Genomic DNA, 20,066 nt, shown 5'->3' on the forward strand with positions numbered 1-20,066 from the left:
GGCCCCTGCCTCAGGTGCTAGAATGGCCCTGGTTCCAACAGAGCAACACCCCAGATGGGCAGAGCATCGCCCCCTGGTGGGCATGCCGGGTGGATCCCGGTCGGGCGCATGCGGGAGTCTGTCTGACTGCCTCTCTGTTTCCAACTTCAGAAAAATACAAAAAAAAAAAAAAGAAAAAAGAAAGAAAGAGGTTCCAGTAACCTGCCCAAGGTCATCCAGCCAGAATGTGAGAGAGCGGGGCCTTGTTCACCACCGTGTGCCGGGGACCTAAACAGAGGGCACAGCACATTAAATGCACCCATAATTATTATTTGGATGGGTGAATTCTAGCAGGCACTATCTTTTCTTCAATTCTCTATCTCCATACTGGGAAGATATAGAGGCTAAAAATGTTTTTGGAACAAATGAATGGATGGATGAGTGGATGGATGAGTATATGAATGATGTAACTGCCTGCTCGCCAGAGAACGGACTTGAATTTAGCCCTGTAAGCCTGATACCATGTGGTGAGGAGTTGAGGGGAGAGGAAGAACCGAGTGACCAGGGAAAAGTGTGCAGGCTGGTAACTGATTTGGGTTTACTCGGCCCTGGCTGGGTTGCTCGGTAAATAGAGCACCGACCCGGGACATCAAGATCAGGGCACTTGTGAGAAGCAATCCCTGGTCAGGGCACTTGTGAGAAGCAATCAATGAGTGTACAACTAAATGGAACTAAGTGGAACAACGAACTGACTCCTCTCTCTCTCTTCTTCTTCTCCTCAACTTCCCCCCATCAATGGAAAAAATTTTTTAAAATATTTTTTTATTCAAAACTATATTAGTCTAACTATTATAATTCTCTACTTATGTGTATAGCAGGGGTTTGGCAAGAGAAAGCATTTTAAAACAACTTTCCAACAGCCCAGGCAATGAGCAAGAATAACCTCCCCAGCCCCGCCCCCACCCCGCCCACCCCACCTCAGCCCCGCCCACCCCTACCTCAGCCCGGTCCCAGCCCCATGCCGCCAATGTTCACAACGGTCGGGATGGGGGCTTAGGGCAGAGTGGTTGAGGTGGCTTCACACTCAGGGCTTCTGCAGTCAGAATGCCTGAGTGTGACCTGGCTCTACCACTTACTGGCTGTGTGCCCTCAGGTAAGTCACTTTACCTCTCTGAACACCAGTTTCCTCATCTGTAAAAGGTAAAGAAAAGAAGCCCGTCCCCCTGACAGCTTTCGTGAAAACCTATGAGGGGATAGCCTGGCACCAAAACCCGTGTGCCGAATGCCATTTGTTTTGTGTCACCATTAAAGGACCCGATGTTACCAGACTCTCTCAAGAACCTGTGCACCAGGCGGAGCAGGGATTATCCCTGTTCATTTTACAGATGAGGACACCGAGGCCAAGGACCTCCCTTCATGGGTCGGACAGCAAATAGGTAGCAGAACCACAGGGTCCCTCGGAAGACAGTCCAAAAATCCTGAGCTTCCAAGTTAGGGTCACTGCACGCCATCTACTGACCAAGGCAAGGAAGTGGCCGGAGACGCAGGAACCTGTGCAGTGGCCCCGAGCACGGCTCCTCAGGAAGGACTTCCAGGCACAATCCCCAGGCGTTGCCAGTGATCAAACAGTACCACCCTCCCTTCACACCTGCCGTGGCTGAGCCGGCCTGGATAACCGAGACCCAGGGAATCCATCTCACACAATTTGGGAAACCGAGGCCTGACCAGACATCCTGCGGCAACTACGGTGCCAGACAATGTGACTGTTATGTCCCAGGGTTGACGCAGGGACGGCAGATGGGGACTACCTGAAGCAGCTGCCGGTGTTAGTTTGTTATCTGGCCGTTTCTGGGGCAAGAGGGCTGGTCAGAGAGAGGTCTCCTGGGTCCTGCTTACCATGGTGGTTGATATGGTCTCCGTGGTGATGGAGGGAGCAGTTGCCAGGAACTCCTTCCCCCCTGGGGCAGACCCATCGACCTGCAGCCGGAGGAAGGGGTCATCAGAGGGGGACACAGAGAGAACGCCGGATACACCTCCAGCATCTGTCACCTGGACTCGTGGCATCCCCAGTCACAGAGTGACAGGCTGTGTGAGTGGCCAGGCCCTGGGGGACCGAGGGTGTCAACACCCAGACTGAACTACAGACGGAGCCTCACAGGTCCTCCGGTTCATGTCAATCATCTTAGTTGATTGCCAAAGGAAAAATAATCCCCGATCTTTTTGACCCAATTCTATCCAAATTTCAGTATCTGTACCCTTGGATCTGACGACCCTGCTGCTAGGGTTTAGAAACCCTTTGGGTCTAAACTTTGCCAAGAAGTACAGGCACGGACGTGCGCCTGGCACTCCTTGTTAGCTGCAAGAGAGAAAGAACAAGCACAGGCCCATCGATGGAGACGAAGTGGAAAATCAGGGTCCACTCCTCAGTGGGACTCTGAAGAGTAAGGTGGGTCCATAGGCACCGGCAAAAAGGGATTATTAAAAAGGTAAGGTGGGCCCTGGCCAGTTGGCTCAGTGGTAGAGCGTCGGCCTAGTGTGCGGAGGACCCGGGTTCGATTCCCGGCCAGGGCACACAGGAGAAGCGCCCATTTGCTTCTCCACCCCTCCGCCGCGCCTTCCTCTCTGTATCTCTCTTCCCCTCCCGCAGCCAAGGCTCCACTGGAGCAAAGATGGCCCAGGCGCTGGGGATGGCTCTGTGGCCTCTGCCTCAGGCGCTAGAGTGGCTCTGGTCGCAACATGGCGACGCCCAGGATGGGCAGAGCATCGCCCCCTGGTGGGCGTGCCGGGTGGATCCTGGTCGGGCGCATGCGGGAGTCTGTCTGACTGTCTCTCCCTGTTTCCAGCTTCAGAAAAATGCAAAAAAAAAATAATAAAATAATAAAATAAAAAATAAAAAGGTAAGGTGGCCAGACCAGGCGGTGGCGCAGTGGATAGAGCGTCGGACTGGGATGCAGAAGACCCAGGTTCGAGACCCTGGGCTTGCCTGCTCAAGGCACATATGACAAGCAACCACTAGGAGTGGATGCTTTCCACTCCCCCCTTCTCGCTCTCTCTCCTCTCTCTAAAATCAATAAATCACATACATACACACACACACACATGATATGTAAGGTATAAAAGAGAACAATCTCTTTTCTGTGAAAATTTTAAATACCTAGAGATGTAAGTATACATGTTGGTATATGCATACATATTTTTCTGGGAGGAATCACAAGGAAAATTCTATTTGGTTCTGTCTGAATCTCAAAATTGTGAGCATTTTGTTGTTTTGCTGTCAGTACGGATTACTGAGTTGTGGACTTTGGGGCCATATTTTGTTTTCTTTATGTATCTCTGTATGGAAACAAAACACGTGACTAAAACAAAACAGGCCGGGAGGGAGGGGCACGACACTTGAGATCACACAGCTCATCAGAACGCAAGAGTCTCGGCCGCCGCACTCGCGGGCTCACAGACCCCTGCGCCTGGGAGGAGAGGTCCTGGAAACGACAGAGTTGCCCACGCTGTCTCAGTTTACGTCTCACTTCAGTTCTTAGGACAAAGACTGGTCTCCAGGGCCAGAAAGCAGGGAGAACCAAGACCCACGATCTCAATGCTCAAAGTGTGAAAACCACAAAGGGAGCTGAGGAACCACGTGTGTCAATTCATGACAGCCTTCTCCGGGGACCCCGTGCACGTCACTTCACTGAGAAAGGGATGCTGGGTCTCCTTTTTCCCATTGGACCACTCTCCCACTCTGACGTGAAGCCCCCAAGTGATCCGATGTGAACCACTGTGACTGAAGCTGGCTTGGGATCTCACGCCTTCTCTTCCCAGGCAGCCCCTGGGATACATCAAGAAACCTCTCTGACTCCTTCAAGCAACCTGGAAACCAGAATCTGAACCCACTAGCCACCGGTCCTTACCACACTCCCAGGATAGGAGAGACATGATCATCCCCACTTAACCGATGGGGAAGTTGAGGCATTGAGAGGCGCAGTGTGCCCAAGGCAGGAGCCCATTCCAGCGCCCACTCCCAGAGCTCAGGAAGGACAATAAAGCTCTCAAGAGCATCTGGGTGCGAACGAGGGCTCTAGAGGAGCCAAGGTGGACAGGGTTGGCCGAGGGGCTTGCTCATGGTGGGGCTCCCACCCCAAATGCCTAATACCTGTGCTCGGGGACACTAAAAGGCACAGGTTACCTGGCTGTCCACAGTGGTGACTCTGGTCTGCAGGACAGCCTCTGGCTCGATCTTCTTCCTGATGGCCAGGCTGCTGACAGTCATGGTTTCTGTCTTCACAGGCTGTAGAGAGATGGGGAAGAACACTCCGTGACTCAAGCCCCGGCATGACTACCGCTCACAGACAGCTGTGGTGGGTTATCTGGAAGGGTACATGGGTCAGGGCGAAAGAGCCATGGTATATGATGTGACAAACGGAGAGTCAGAACTACCAGCAGCACCTGTCTGTGACCCCAGAACCACACAACCTCACGGGGAGCCATATCCTATATTTTAGGCTACCATTAAGAGAAGAACATCTATTATTCAATTAAAACACCCTGTGCCAGGCCCCATGCTAAGTATTTTCCCTGCAGACACAATGTCACTGAATCCTGGAGCCAATGGTTATGCTACCACCTCATCTGAATTGTTCTTTTAAGCAGAAGTCACACACCTGGAGGCACCTGGGCACCAAGCAGGAGATAGAAACAGGGACAGTGAAGTGGGCTTGTGGAGGGCCTGCGGCGAACCAGAAATAGAAAGCAGTGGGGCTCCACTCAGGTCTGACCACCTGCAGCTATGGCCCCCGACTGACCGCCTCATCTGAGTTTTAAAAAATGATCTCAAGAAATGTTATGCCATTTTTTTTAACGATGTGGAAAAAAAAAAATTCCTGGATTTTATATTCAAGGTCCTGATTTTTAAATCAGGGTCAAAGAAAACACATCTGCTAACCAGATCTGGCCCGAACCACCAGTTTAGAACCACTGCTCTGAAAGTCGTCAGTTAGATGATCAGTCTCCTCTGAGTCCTCCGTCGGGCTAGTTCATGGCTATCCACACAGCAGGTAGTAACATACGTGAGCTGAATGAATGATTGAGAGCTAGCTGAATGAATGAATGTAATCTGGTTAGGAAGGGGTAAGGGGATTCTTATAGATGGTCGTCACCCGGAGATGGAGCCATTCACTCAGTCAGTCATCTATGAGTGCCTGCTAGGCGCCAGCTTCCGGGAGCTGCCATCTGGTGGGGGGGCGGGGGGGGGGCGGGGCAGACCTGTCCACCGCTGACCTTGGGATATACCGCTGGGACCAGAAGCATTACCAAGCAAGGGGACCATGGAGGGGACAATGCTTCTGCTTGGGGTGGTCAGGACAGCATCTGCTAGGTCCCTGGTCAGCAAACTGCGGCTCATGAGCCACATGCGGCTCTTTGGCCCCTTGAGTGTGGCTCGTCCACAAAATACCACGTGCAGGTGCTACCTCGATAAGGAATGTATCTACCTATATAGTTTAAGTTTAAAAAAATTTGGCTCTCAGAAGAAATTTCCATTGTTGTACTGTTGATATTTGGCTCTGCTGACTCATGAGTTTGCTGACCGCTGTTCGGGAAGTGGCATCGGAACGCTGTCCTGGAATCTGACCCGTTTGCAGAGACAGGGAGGAAAACCTTCCACCCAGAGGGGACGGCATGAGCGAGAGCCCCACAGGGGTGAGCCCTGTTTCAGTGCCTGGCGGACGTGGAGAGGGGAGTGTGGTGGGAGGTGGGCTGGGGCAGGAGGACAGGAGGGAGCAAAGGGACAAGAACAGAAGACCCTCTGAAGGAAGGGGACAGAGAGGCCTAGGCACAGTGTCTCCCTGTGCCCCCCTCAGTGACGACGTCCCCTCGAGGGATCCACTGCTACCCTGGGGCCAGACGGATTCAGACCGCTGCCCCTTGCCCAGGAAGCCCAGGGCCCTGGGACGGGAGCCCGGGCCAGGATCAGGAAAAATCATCCGACTCTCAGGGCAGGTCGCAGGGGAGCGCGAGTCGTCCCAAGGACATGCTGTCTGCAGTGCCATGCAACACAGGCGGGGAGCGGAGGAGTCCGGTACGAGCTGGCCGCCCGTCACTGCCTGACCTCAGGCAAGTGATGGGGTCACAGGGTTAAAACGCCAAGGAGCGCGTGTTAGGGGCAAATCGCGATGGCACGCATGCGAGGACAGAACCATGCTGTTCTGCGGAGAGGCGGTCATGCAACACGAGACACAGCTTCAGGTGGAGGGGCTCTGGGCTGCAGGCTGGCGACTCAGTCTTCTCACAGGTGGCCCAGGGCCCTCTGAACATGCAGGGCGCGCTGGGCCCCATCTTGACGATGCTCCACTGTACCTCAAACTGGGGCATGTCTGGGGTGGAGCAGGCCCCCCGATCCGGGCTGTCCTCGATGCCCCCGGAGTCGTCGTCCTGGCTGGGGCCCCGCTTGCTGAGGTCCCGGGAGAACACCAGGCCCTCTGTCTCCGAGTCGCTCTTGTCTCGGTCCAGCTCGGGGAGGCTGCGGGAGAAGTCTTCGAAGGCGCTGCCGTGGTAGTCCCCGATGACCGTGAAGTCGACCTCAGCCTCCAGGCTGGACGTGGAGCTGACCGTGATGCTGGAGCACTTCCGCTCGATGGCCAGGTGGTTGTCCTTCAGGAACACCGCGTCCCTCTCCTGGTCCTGGTCCTCGTCTCCCGTGTCACTCTCGGGGGCCCTGGGGCGTGGCGGTTTGACTTTCTCCTCCGAGCCCTCCCTCAGCCCTGCTCTCTATGGCCAGATAAAATCAAAGGAATGGGAGCGTGGGGTGAGAGGGAGGAGAGAGAGGGAGGGAAGGAGAGGGAGAGAGAGAAATCAAGATGGTGAATGACAGAAGAAATCTTGGGGCCACGTCAATGTCCCAAATGGAAGAGCAGGTCAGGAAACAAACAAAATAAAACACCCCAGGAAAGGCTTCTTGACATCATAACAAGCTTAAAATAACCAGAAACCGTCTCAAGAGTGGGGACGCTGCTTTCCGAGGATCTCCTGATGATGGCAAAGCAACTACAAAGCAAATAAACACCCTGCCAGTCGGTCCTGGACAGGAGGCTCCACCCAACGTGTGGATCTGGGAGCGTATTGGCAGCGGCACTGCGCACAGGCAAGGATGGGAGCCCCGGACCCAGGCCCATCCGTGGGGGCTGGCATTGAGAGACAGAAACCCAGGAGGGACACCTGGGGCTCAGCAAACCCAGGCGGGGGAGGCAGAGAGGCTGGAGCCACGAGCTTTCAGGAACAAAGGAGGAAGCCAGCCCGGTTTGTCAATTCCACTGAGTCTCCACGGGCAGGGTCAGCCTTGTCTCGAGGGAGGAAGGGACAATACTGGGTCATTCCTGGGAGCTGGGCGCTACGTCAGGTCACCCCTGAGCTCCAGGACAGGGCCGGCGGGTAGGCCGCGGGCTGGAGGGTCAGGTCCCATCAGTGCAATTGACAACGGCAGGCCAAGGAAATGCCGGAGGGGGGACCAGCAACCCTTGTCTGACATACATACCTCTCAACTGGCCTGTCAGGGATTAAACACCACATACACATTTGGGGCTGATTCATGACACTCCTTTTTCAGAACAACCTAACACCCACCAAATATTTTTAAAGTACTCGTCTTCGGGGTCTAGAGATTCAGTGCACTTAAGAGATTCAGTTGCTTGCCAAGCATCCACTCAGCCCGTTTCTGGAAGGTTGAGAGGTGTGAGGACACATTCAGACAAGGCAGAGTGGAGCTGCCGCAGGGAGCACGACCAGCGGGTGGGGGTCTAAGGCAGCGATGCACCCTGGCCAGGCGGAGGTGACCGGGTCACCGGGGCACCGAGGGGCTGCAGAGACCTGAGGGCCCGAGGGGCTGGCGAATCTCAGGCGCCCCCCTCTCCCAGGGGGGTTGGCTGCTAAACGGGTGATGTGCTTCTTTTCCCTGACCGCATGTCCGGATTTGTTCTGGATTAGAGAAGACAGTTAGTCTCAAGGAGGCAGAAGGGCACGTGGCCCCCCGAGAGGGAACCGGAAGCGAAGGATGGAAACCTCTGGACTGTCAGCTTCCCCAAGGCAGGGGAGGGGAGGGATGAAGGAAGGTCGCTGGACAAGCCAAGCAAACAGGTAGGAACCCGGCAGGTGGGGGCAGCAAGGCAAAGCAAGTGTGTCGTTGGCTGGCGGTGGTGCCACCTTCTCCACCGGGTCTGTGCGGCCCTCGGGGCGCCAGGTTACACCAAAAGCCAAGGGTCTTTGTGGTCAAGCTCACACGGGCCAAGCAGATGAACCTTGCATTCTGCTTGGGCGACACTCAGGCCCGCTTAGGGAAGAGACCTCACAGGGACGGACAAACAGCCTCGGATTGCACGAATGACGAGGGCCACTGAGACATGCTTCTAAAAAGCTACACGCATGCGGTCAGCTCCCCTGGCCAGGGACAGCGGTGGGGGTGGGGGCTCACGTGGCCAGCTCCCCCAGTAGCTTCCTCCAGCGTGGTTTCGCAGCCCGAGTCGGGGGACATGAGCTCGACTTCCACGCGTCCTTCCTGGTGGGATGTGGTAGAGACACGCTCCCTGAAGTGTCTGGCAGCGGGTGAGGTTGCTGAGGAGGGCACAGCATCGGGGCTGGAGGCGCCCCCTGGGGGCTGGAGCTGGAAGGAGCCCAGGTCCAAAAGCTTATTCCACTGTGGCTCCACCTGCTGCAGGGAGGCCTCTGAAGATGACTCGTTCGGAAGGGTCTGTGTTTCACCCTGACTCGCTTGGCGACTTTCAGCGCCATGGGTTTCAAAGATCCAAATTTTGTTGGCCACGGAGGTCTTGCTAATATCTTCCAGGGATCCCTCTTGGCCCCCAGCCTGGAAAGGTGTCACCCTGGGCTTCCCTGAAGGGAACCCCGACCTCAGGGGTGCAGCCCCCTCAACCTCATCAAGGACAAGCCTGGGCTTCCTGCTGGCCACGGGAGGTGCCCTGCGCTCACCACGGTCCAGAGTCACGACAGGCTCTGCTCTGTCCTTGGGCTCCGGGCTCTGTCTGAGAAACACAGGGGACAGTTCTACAGAGGGATCCCCATGAGGGGCTGGGCTCGGAGAAGCGTCCTCGGGAGGTGCCGGAGTCTGAAGGGGGCCGGGGGAGGGGGGGAGGGGACTGATCCCCTCCATCTGAAGAAACGCCACAGGAACCCTGCTGTCCTCCGTCCTAGGTCCTCCTGTTTGGGTGTGAACCGGTCCCCTGTCTTTGGGCAAGAAGTTGTCTCTGGCCGGTTTGGCTGGCTTCCACGGAAGGGCCCAGGCGGGGAGGTCTGGGCACACGCCCTGTCCTCTGGGAGGTGAACGGTTCTTCCGTCCTGCTGGGGGACTCTTCTCAGCCTTTCCCATCAAATCTCGACTCCTCAGGGCCTCTGCCTCCGAGCCCACGGCGGAGGCTGGCTGGGGAGACTCTCCTTCCGTCCCCCACCCAGCCGGTCCCCAGTCCTCAGCCAATGTCTGTCCTGGCGGAGACCCGTGACCGAGCTGCTCAGCGAAGGCGTCCAGGTCACCAGGTTCCCCGTGGTCCCTGGGGGGCCCCAGCTCTTCCTCCAGGGGAGCTGTGTGGGCTTCCCCAGCTTCATCCCTGGCCCCCCTGGAAGCTGCTCGAGAGCCCCCCTGGTCTGAGGGATCCGGCTCACAGCCCTCCACATGCTCCTCCGAGACCTGCAGCCTGGTCCCGTCTCCAGGAGGGGCCTCCAGGGGCTCGTCCCTCTCCTCCAGCAGCGGGGGGAGGACCTGGTCCTCAAACTCCTTCTCCCCGTAGTTGAGATAGAAGCTCCCCTCCGCGAAGGAAGCGTCGGTGTCATCCCCCGAGTCAGTTCCGGCTTCCGTGTGGGCGGGATCCAGCAGGAACGACTGAAGTCCTCCCTTGTCGGAGGCTGGAGAGGGGACATCCACCTCTGCTGGCCTGGTCCCCGGGGCCGTGGGTCTTCCACAAACCTGGAACTCCTCCAGCTCCATCCTCAGCTCCGTGTGGACCTCAGGCTGACCCGAGGCCCGGCGCTTCCTGATGGTGGCCCCCCCGGCGCCCCCCCTGACCTGGGAGCCCTCCAGGGGTCTTCCCTCGGGCGTGAAGCCTGCAGCCAGCGAGGCCCCGCCCGGGCCAGCCTTGACCCGGGGGCCTTCCTCCCACACCGACTCGAAGTCCTCGGGGCTGGCGATCATCCTTCCTTTCTGCTGGGGGTCTGCCCTGCTGGCTCCCACCATTTCCTCTGTGGCCACTTCCACTTTGAACTTGTCCACCAGGACGTCCACCTTGGAGGGTCGGCCATCAGCAAGGATATCTGCAGGGCCTGCCTCACTTTCTTCATGCTGCGTGGTGGCCACTGTGAGGAGACTGAATTCTTCTGGCCTAGTGTACTTCCTTTCTATAAATACCCAATGCTCTGAACCCTGTGTTTCAATTGGAGCAAGAAGAGTTAACATGAAACGTCAGGCACCAGGAGAACGGGTCACCTTTTCCCACTACAAGAAGGGACAACCTACCATCAAAAGGTCAACACAGCCATCCCCAGAGCTGGCTGGGGAGAGGAAGGCATGACAATGCTAGTCCCCCTCATCAAGGCTCCCCTTCCCATCAAAGCACCCAATAAATTACATATCAACCCCCCTCAACCACCACCCCAACTTGGTAACATGGGATGGGCGCCTGCCTGCCCCGTGTTAACCGGGGGGAACGGCGGTCTACGGCTGGGCCAGGACTCTTCCCCTTCCAATAATATAACTGCTGCTGTCAGAGGGGTAATCAGCTGATGTTACATGCAATCTTTGAAAGTTAGAGCCGAAAGAACTCCTAAGACACCTTCGGTCCAATCTCCTCGTTGTGCGAGTGGATAAACTGAAGCCCAGCGAGGGTCAGTGACTTACCCCAGGTCACAGTTACTTGATGGCAGAGTCGGGAAAAGAGTGTCTGACTTTTGATGACTGAGATCTCGGCTACCTGATCTTACGACCTATGGAATATGGGTCCCGACCTATGGAATATGGGTCCCAACTGTGATCTAACGACAAGTCGATGGGAAGCACCGAGTTAAGTTCCAAAAGCTACCGCCTGAAGTCTGACCTTTTCTTTTGCAAGAGCTTCTGGGAAGGAAAGAGATTAGGATGAAAAATACCAAATGGCCAGCTCGAGAGCTTAGTGCCAATCACCACGATGGCTTGAACAGCTTAACCTTTATGGGGTTTATTCCCAAAGAAACAGGTACGATGGCCTGTCCTCGGAAAATTCTAAGAACATCCACAGAACGAGTAGAAAAGGACAGACCGGGACACATCACAGAAGGAAACAATCTAAAGATCTCGGCATCGGCATCGTGTGGGTCAGAAGCCCCAGGAGGGCAGTGTTGTCAAGCCACTGACAGAACAGCCTCTCCCCCCACGAGGTTCCTCTGAGCAACGTTTAGGAAGAAATGATGGATTTCCAGAATCACTCGAAAAGCCAGAAGGCCATTGGGATTTTAATCTTACAGCCACAGAGAACTTTCTTCACACCGAACCTTAACGGAAATGGAGTATGTAGCACAGATGCGGGGCTGCCCGTTGAAGTGGGGGGCCCGGGCTGTCCTAGTGCCCTAGGGTACCTCCCTCCTTTGAAATCACTGCTCTGAGTCAAGCAGTGGGGGGCCCGGGCTGTCCTAGTGCCCTGGGGTTCCTCCCTCCTTTGAAGTCACTGCTCTGAGTCAAGCCCCTCACGGGAGAGACGTGGAAACAGGGGCCTGGGGAAGGTGAGCACCACACCGGAGGTCAGATGGTGAGCTGGTGGCAGAGGCAGGCCTCGAACCAGTCGTGAGTCAGGTTCACTGAGCTGCACCCCACAGTTAAGATGTGCCCCACACTACCCCCGACAACAGGCTCGGGGAGGTTGAGTCTGACCCTGCGCTCCGATTCAGGTCCTGACTCAGCGAGGAGTCTGCCAGATCCCATGAGATCTGAAGGATTTGGAAGGATCCGGGGAACGCTGTCAATCAACCCTCTTCCCGCCACTCCCGCGCTGCCTTTCAGCCACTTCTCCGGGACTGCCGGGCAGGCAGGCCGCATTGAGAGAATCTCGCCAACAGAAAAGAGAGGCAGAGGAAGGGAGAAGGCCCAGACGGAGTCAGGCGCAGGCTGTGAGGTTTCACTGCGGGATGGGACGTCCGCCTTCAGGAAGCGGCCCCTGAACCACCGCGGAGAGAAGCGCTCCGAGAGCCTCCAGGCGCCGGATCTCCTTTCTCGGCTCCTCGGGAAGCAGGCGCCTTCCGCTGCTCCCCTCTCCGCTGGGACGGGCATCGCCAGCCTGGCCAGGGGGGCCAGAGGGTCCACGGGTTCCCTTCTGGAACATTACTGACCCGAGTCTCACTAGAAACTGGTTTCTAGAAACCAGACGCTTACTAGGCTGAGTGGGGCCGGAGCTGCAGCAGAACGGAAAGGTTGAGAGGATAGGAGAGAGGGAAACGCACTTACACCCAGTTCCTTTGTGCCGGCAACAGCAGCCCTTTGTCTAAGCCAGCGACTTGCACCCTTTCTCATCTTATAAACTAATTACTGAAGTTCTGCAGCACTCCAGAAGATAACTATATATTCTTTGCCAATTTGACCAAAATAATAATAATGATAAAGATAAAATTTTGATTCATCCACACCGGATGGCTACTGTTATATTGGCTCTTGTCATTTTTTAATTTGACAATCTAAGGGAAAGTAGGTCCGGTATTGCCATGTTTTAAAAATTCTTATGGTACACCAGTGTACCACAGTACACTAGCTAAAAACCACTGGTCTAAGCTATTAAATTTAATCTATATGGCGACCGGGGAAGCAGGCGCTGTTACCCTGATGTCAGAAGGGGAAACTGAGGCTCCCAGGTGACTGGCACCGATGATGGAGTGAGCACGGAGGGAAGAAGAGGCTTTGCTTCTAACAAGTGGAAGGAGACATGGAGGAAGGAAACTAAAGAGAAAAGAAAGACTGAACACCAAAGAGAAACGCTTCGCTGGCAGCAAGGCTTTGGCAGAGCCGCACCAGGCCCTGGGGAGTTGGTCTGAAAGTCCTTCTGACCAGATTTTAGGACCCTCGGTGCCTGCTCAGAGCGCCCCCTGCCATCAGATGGGGGCACTGCAGCAAGACCGCCAGGAAACAGAAGCTGGAGCGGAAGTGGAATCAATTCTGTTCCCACGTAAAACCACCCACAAGCAGAAAACGCCCAGGCAGGCAGCTCTGCCACCTACGGCCCGTTCAGCACCCCCCCCCCCAGCTCTGGGTTGCATTTCCAGCCCAGAGGAGGGGGTCCAGGATGAGGAGCCCCCTGAAAGCAATGAATGTCCTGGGAGAGACCGGGAGAAAGAGGGTCGGCCTTCCGGGAGGAGGGTGCCCCAGGTCTGTGGGCACCTGGGGACAGAGCGAGGCCCACAGACGGGCGATTCAGAAGGCAGATAATTCAATACGAAACCTTCACAATGGCTGGCTGAAGACAAAAGATACTACTGAGAAGAACAGGCAGAGTCCCCTCCGTGGAAGGGACCGGAGGAAGGACGGATGTTTCAGGAATGCTGAGGAAGGACGCATGTTGTCGCCGCCCCCCAAGTTTGGGTACCCGTCCTTGGCTCGAGGAGCATCTCTGTCCCAGGCATCCCTGCTTCCCTAACCTTGGGATGCTGTTGGCTCCTGTCCAGCTCCTCTCTAGAGAGTGCTGGTAGCTTCTGTTTTTATTTTTACAACTGAGGAAAGATTCAGAGTAGAACCATGATTTATGTTTGGCCACTTTATGTAGCTGACTCATGTCTCTCTTAGGGTTCCAGCCGGTTTTCAGCTGCTACAGAATTTTCCTCTGGGAACTGGGGAAGGTGTACGCCCTCACACACTGCGCCAACAGAACAGGGTCATCTAGCAGGGAGAAGGGGAGTTTCCCCCAGGTGCTCGGTCAGTACCTTCCAATCCTGACAGTCCGTGAGGTGCTGGTGAGGGAGGAGGCAGCCCCTGCTCCCCGGGCCTGGATTCCACCTGGCATCCATGCAGGGGAGGGGCCCCGCAGCTTCCAAGAGCCCCTGACCTCTTGCCTTCCTGGGCGCAGAAGCAATGCCCTCCTCACTGAGAACACCTGTCTGATCAATAACGCCAAGGATACTGCTCGGAGTAAGATGCCCGTTTCGTCTGTCCGGAGGTCCTGACTGCCCCAAGCTCCAGTGGGAGTACAGGGAAGCTCGAGGTGGGGGGTGAATTGGAAGCCAACCCCTGACTAGGCACAGCTAGACCCTACTCAGGCTTCTACACAGAAACAAAACCACAGGGCAAAGGCATTTAGGTGCCACGGTCCCCATCCCAAGCTTCAAGAGGCAGAGCTGGCCTCTAGAGTCACCTGCCTCTGGAGGGCCTGGAGGGAGGTCATTGCTGCCTCCCTCTGAAGCCGGAGGTGACATGGCCTGTCCTCCCCTCCCTGAATGGTTTCGGCCCTGATTCCTAGGAAACAATGAGTGAGGGAGGAGCCTGCCCTTTATGGATTCCTGGAACGGGGCGCTCATTTGTCACAGCACAGAGACAACATGGGCTACCCACTGCGCCCGTGTGCAGGGCAGGGTCCCGTCCGCCCCCTTCACCCCACAGAAAGGTTTTTTTTTAAGACCAGTAGGGTGGTTCTAGGTGGGTGGGGAGGTGACGACAGTAACCTCAGGAGAAGCTGCCAGGCTTTTCTGAGTGAACACGTCCAAGCCTGTGGCCGTCCCCGGCTCAGGTGCCAAGTCCTGCAGAGAGGTGTCCTGGGTCCTCTGGGACTGCAGGGGAGGCCCAGGGCCAAAGGAAAGGGAGAGAGGGAGGAAGGGAAGGAGTGACAGAGGGAGAGAGAGAAAGCAGGAGAGACACACACACACAGTCCGTAAATAGCCCCATACTGTAAATCCCACACCCTTAGAATGTGTAGACTAGGTCAGGGAGGGTCCCTGCCCGGTGGACGAATGGAAAGGAATAGCCCTTGTAAGCCGTTCAGGGCAGGAGGCCCTGGGTCAGCACCGCCCGGGGCGTGGCTCTGGGCCTTTCCTCATGGCCTGCCATTCAGGGCAGGAGGCCCTGGGTCAGCACTGCCCGGGGCGTGGCTCTGGGCCTTTCCTCATGGCCTGCCGTTCAGGGCAGGAGGCCCTGGGTCAGCACTGCCCGGGGCGTGGCTCTGGGCCTCTCCTCATCGCCCGCCGTTCAGGGCAGGAGGCCCTGGGTCAGCACTGCCCGGGGCGTGGCTCTGGGCCTCTCCTCGTCGCCTGCCCATCCGCACCCAAGGGGTTTGGGAACCCTGTCACTGGAACTCAGGCTCCAAGTCTTCTCTGGGTGTCTGATTGATGATGGCTCAATCCTCCCGTCTGGGTCTCAGCCCCTTTTGAAAAGTTATCTTTGACATGAAAACCTGGGTTTGGCAAATGGGAGCTCTTCTTTATAGTTTGGGGTCTCTATTTTGGTTTAAGTTCCTACCATTCCCTTCTGGACCCAAATGAAGCCCAACAATAAACGAGGAAGCTACCAGGAACTCTGGTGAGGCACCTTGCAGGATACCCTGGCCAAGCCCCTAGCCGGATAGAGAACTCTCGTCACCATCAGCAACAGCCCGTGACTGTCCACACTTTCCAGTTTATTCTAAAAAGTGTGTTTCTATCCATTAGATTGCTCCACCTTCTCAATAGCCCAACCCTATAGAGTGGCAATTTTGGTTCCCTTTAGATGGACAGACCAGCCAATGAGGCTCAGAGAGGTGAGGCCATTCTCCCAAGGACTCAGACCAGTCTCTAGCCAAGGCTCCTCCCCATCTGCCAAACCTTCCAGGGCCTGTGAAGAACCAATGGGGCCTGTGAGCCAGGTAAGTGGCCCATCGCTCTTGGGGAGTTCCTGGACCAGACTTCTTTCCAGCAGTGACTACACATCTTGGGAGGCCAAGATGTGGTTTAAGAAAAAAGGAGGTGGGACCCACTCACTCTGCCTTTTCATGACCCAGGTTCAAGCAGTTCCACCTGTCACCAGCAGGTGGGGCACCTCCCCAAGCCAGGCTGGGCTGAGACCACCCCGACGTTCCAAAGCCCAGCTCCCCAGGGCTCATCGGGCCCTTGTCCACTGGAGTCCCACCTTTCCGGAAGCCTCTGCAGCCCACCTCACCCACTTCATGACTGAAGAGAGGCCACTCTGGTCCAGTGTCTCAGGGCAGGAGTGGGGTGGAGTAAGTGGATCACTACAGCCCCCACGCTCAGCGTCTTGATTGTGTCGAGGGCGACCACAGGAGCCCTCAGGGATGCCGAGGCTGGCCCTCCTTAGCCCCCACGCTCAGCGTCTTGACTGTGTCAAGGGCGACCACAGGAGCCCTCAGGGATTCCGAGGCTGGCCCTCCTTTCATGATGCTGGCCTTAAAGGCCCCCAAGTCCCCCTTCACTGTGTGAATCCCCCGCCAGGTTGCTGCCACAGCAGCCTCACTGGATGAGGCCCTCTGTCACCCCGGGGGTCAAGGCCATGGGCAGTGGTGAGTCAGTCCAATGCTCTGCTTATTAGATCACAGCTGCATCGCAACTGACCCTCCACCTCGTCCTCACACGATCAGGTCCTGTTTCCAGGCAGCTGTGATTTAACAGCAAACACAATGCCTGGGGCCCCAGGAAATCAGGTTGTTGGCTCCTCTTCTGTCAACTATGACAGGGAAAAAATCCTCCCCCTCTTGGGCCTGAGGTCCCATCTGTGGAATGCTGACCTTGGACCAAGCAGGTTCTGAGGACCTATCCAACTTTAAAAGGGAGTCTGCCTCAAAGTCAACCTTCTGTGTGAGAGGGCCCAGACAAGTGACTCGGACTGAGCGTCCGGGTCTCGGCTGGCCCCGCCGTGCTTTATCTCGTTGGATCCTCACGACACTCCTAAGAAGTGGGTGCTTTATTGCCTCTACCTCATGGAGGCTCGGAGAGGTTAAGTCACAGGCCCACGGGCACCCAGCTAGCAGGCGGCAGATCAGGAGTTCAAACCCAGACAGTATAAGTCTAGGCCCCAGTTCAGCTTGAGCCCAGCAAGCACAGCACTAGAGAGACAACACCTAAGTATAGACAGGGGGCGCCTGATTGCTGGTGGCTCAGTGGACTGAATACTGGCCCGGGACGCTGAGGGTCCTGGTTCAAAACCCTGAGGTTGCCAGCCTGAGCATGGGCTCATCAGCTTGAGCGCAGGGCTGCCAGGTCATCAACGTGTGCCCAAAGGCGGCTGGCTTGAGCAAGGGGTCACTGGCTCAGCTTGAGACCCCCAGGCAAGGCACATATCAGAAGCAATCAATAAACAACTGAAGTCAAGGAACTACCAGTTGATGCTTGTCATCTCTCTCCTCCCTCCTCCCTTCCTGTCTCTCTCTCTAAAAACAAACAAACAAACAAACAAACAGGAGTAAACCCTGCCATGATTTAGCAGTGCTAATGGTAAGAGGTTGGGATTATTAACATAGGAATTCTCAAGGTTCTCTCTCTTTCTCAATTCCTTTCCACTCTGAAAGGCAGGTCATGTGGGATCCTTCTCTGAAGCAACAGGAGCAGTGCTGAGCCTCCTGGGGACCCAGTTCCCCAAGTGGGCTCTGCGGGTCCTTCTGGGAGGCAACATTCCCCAATCTGTGTTTTCCAATAGGCACGGAGGGCCTGGTTCCTGGACAGAACGACCCTGATTCTTAAACCGCAGCGTGCATGAGACTCGCTTAGGGCACTTCTTTCAAATGCTGATTCCAGGGCTTAGCCTCCACTGCTCTCATTCAGGAGGTCTGATGTGGGGCCCCAGAACTTGCATTCCTAACCAGCACCCCTTCCCCACTATGCTCTGGCTGATGGAAGGGGAAGACACCAAGCTACTCTGAGTTTTCCAGGGTGGTCCCTGTGGTCCAGGGTTCCAGGACTGAGTGACTTTGCCTTCTCCGGCTTCAGCCGCCACCCTGTCCCCATCATCACCATATGCAGCAGTGGGGAGGAGCATGCAGGTCGTGGACGGTTGACAGGAAGTCAGCGCATTGCAACCTTCCTCACCTGCGTTACCCAAGGCCCCCACTGAGGGGCTGGGGGTGAGACCTACCTCATTGGCTCTCTCAGGGGTGCCCCTGGGGGAGGGGGAGGCAGGCGAGGAGGGCAGCCTGCGCTCCCGCTCCCAGTCTCGGTCCCGGTGGACCAGTTTGCTGTTGGGTTCCTTCAGGGTCCTCTTGAGCTCGTTGATGCTGGCCTGGTGCTTCAGCAAGACGTCCTCCGGCTTGTCTAAGAACTAGGGTGGGCGGAGAGGACAGCCAGGCGTTAGAGGATCAGCCCCGGGACGGGCGCAGGGTGTGGTGAAGATGCCCGCCGTCACCATCGCTGCCCTACATCAGCAAGGTGATTCCCGCCCCGTGACACCCTGGGCCACCCCCACAGGACTTGGAAGCCGTGTGGGGCGGGGCTGTTAGCCCCAGCAGGTGCACCGAGCACTTCAGCTTAAAAAGAGGAGACCTCTGGTCAAGCTCCACCTGTCCTTCTCCTCTGTCTGGCTCCTGGCCTTGGAGCCCAAACCCATCCAAATCCCACAGGTCTGGGTGAGTTCCCTTTGGTGCTGTGAGCCCGGTCTTAATCAGGGACAGAGGTGGCTGCCCTTTGTTCACACCGGTACAGTGAGAACTCGCCAACCCTGTCCCCTGGGCGGCTCTGGCCCCCTCCTTGGTCTGCCAGATCCTGGTCCCCACCTCAGACCAAGACATGGACCACTGTCCTTAGCAAAATCCCCAGTGCAGCGCCCTCCGGGCCCAATATATGCAGTCAATCAGGCCCAGTGGGGCCCTTCTAAAGCCAGGGACATCCAATAGTGGGCTCTGCTCCCACACCGAGGACCAGAGACCGGGAAAGATGGCGTTCAGTGTTCTCTGCTGACAGCCTCTACCTCCCCCAGCCCCCCAGGACCGTCCAGATCCTTTGTGGGTACTGATTCTCCAACAGCAGACAGGGTGAGATTCAGCCAGACAGAGAAACCAGGATGATGGGGTGTGCTCAGGAGGATAAGGAGACTCCGAGATCAGGGAGAGGGCGGTAAGTCCAAGGCTGCACGCAAGAACTGAGCCAGGTGCAGCCGGAGTCAGAGGTGTGTCGCACATCCAACTGCCAAGTCTGAACTCTGGCCAGGGCATCGCCACAGAGCGGTCTGCCCCAGGTCAGGTAAGGTGCCGCCTCTGGACAGGAGGTAGCAGTGACCTGCCAACGCTGCTGGTCTGCCTACCCCTGGGGGCTGGGCGGTAGGCTGGTCATCCAAGGACCCTTGTCTGCAAGGCTGTTTGAGAATGCCTGTCAACTCATTTCAGGGCAAGAAATGGACAATCTCAGCATATTCTCAGGTCAGATCAAGTGAATCTGGAACTACATGGAAGGTAAGCTTGTCCTTGGACAAGCTCGACTCTTCCCCAGGGATTGTCTCTGGCATCCAAGGACCCACAGGGGTTGACTCCTAGGTGACCTCAGGAAGGAAACCAATGTGACAGAGGCTTCTTTCTGCTTTGCCTCCAAACATCTGCCTGCACCTGCCCTCCTGAGCTGGCTGCCTCAGAGCAGTGTCTGTCTGAGAAGTCAAACCTGACAGCATGCGTGGAGGATGGCTTTGGGCTGCAGTGGCCCCGAGATGGGGCTGTGTCCTGCAACCTGCCGCTTCAGCTCTGTGGGCGTGTGGTGTTCCCATGGCCCCAGGGAGCAGTGGGACCCTGAGATCCCTGAAGGACCTTGAGGAAACCTGGTCCACCTTACCGTGCAGATGAGCTGCTGGGGCCTAAGGGGACGTCCCCAAGACCCTCCAAGTGTCCGTGGCAGAACTGGGGCTAAAACCCAGACCACGGGACTCCAAGGCCAGGCCCTTCTGACACCCTAGCCTCTGGCCCTTCCCCTCGGGCCCAACAATAAATCCACTTCCCTTGCAGTGAGAGTTCAAATGAAGAGCTGGAGGCTGTGTGACAGGGAAGGAGAAGTGGGTGACACAGGAAGACTGAGACGAGGGACGCAGGAGGGGAGAGGAAGAGGACAGAGAGGAGGAGAAGGGGGAGGAGGGTCTCCTGACAGAGCGAGCAGCAGCGGCCCCCACCTGGAGGGAGCCTGAGAAGGTGCAGATG

The 20,066-nt window shown here is 56.5% G+C and overlaps 1 protein-coding gene and 1 non-coding gene across 15 annotated transcripts in view; one reads left to right on the plus strand and one right to left on the minus strand.

Moving 5' to 3' along the window:
• The window catches only part of EPB41L1 (erythrocyte membrane protein band 4.1 like 1), a 162,219-nt gene that overhangs the window by 13,019 nt on the left and 129,134 nt on the right, over nt 1-20,066 (minus strand). For 9 of the 14 annotated variants that reach the window (XM_066383908.1, XM_066383903.1, XM_066383902.1 and 6 more), the window contains 7 exons: nt 18,029-18,211; nt 14,638-14,742; nt 8,435-10,390; nt 7,834-7,941; nt 6,328-6,738; nt 4,160-4,261; nt 1,876-1,956 (listed from right to left, as the gene is read on the minus strand). In XM_066383908.1, the coding sequence (XP_066240005.1) occupies nt 1,876-1,956; nt 4,160-4,261; nt 6,328-6,738; nt 7,834-7,941; nt 8,435-10,390; nt 14,638-14,742; nt 18,029-18,211 (2,946 nt within the window). The remainder of the gene's footprint in view (nt 1-1,875; nt 1,957-4,159; nt 4,262-6,327; nt 6,739-7,833; nt 7,942-8,434; nt 10,391-14,637; nt 14,743-18,028; nt 18,212-20,066) is intronic. The other 5 variants (XM_066383913.1, XM_066383914.1, XM_066383915.1 and 2 more) reach the window with 3 other exon arrangements.
• TRNAT-AGU (transfer RNA threonine (anticodon AGU)) lies at nt 2,475-2,550 on the plus strand. The gene has a single exon. It is a non-coding gene; the product is annotated as a tRNA-Thr (tRNA).

The sequence above is a fragment of the Saccopteryx leptura genome, chromosome 5 (genome assembly GCF_036850995.1).
Source record: "Saccopteryx leptura isolate mSacLep1 chromosome 5, mSacLep1_pri_phased_curated, whole genome shotgun sequence".
NCBI classification, from domain to species: domain Eukaryota; kingdom Metazoa; phylum Chordata; class Mammalia; order Chiroptera; family Emballonuridae; genus Saccopteryx; species Saccopteryx leptura.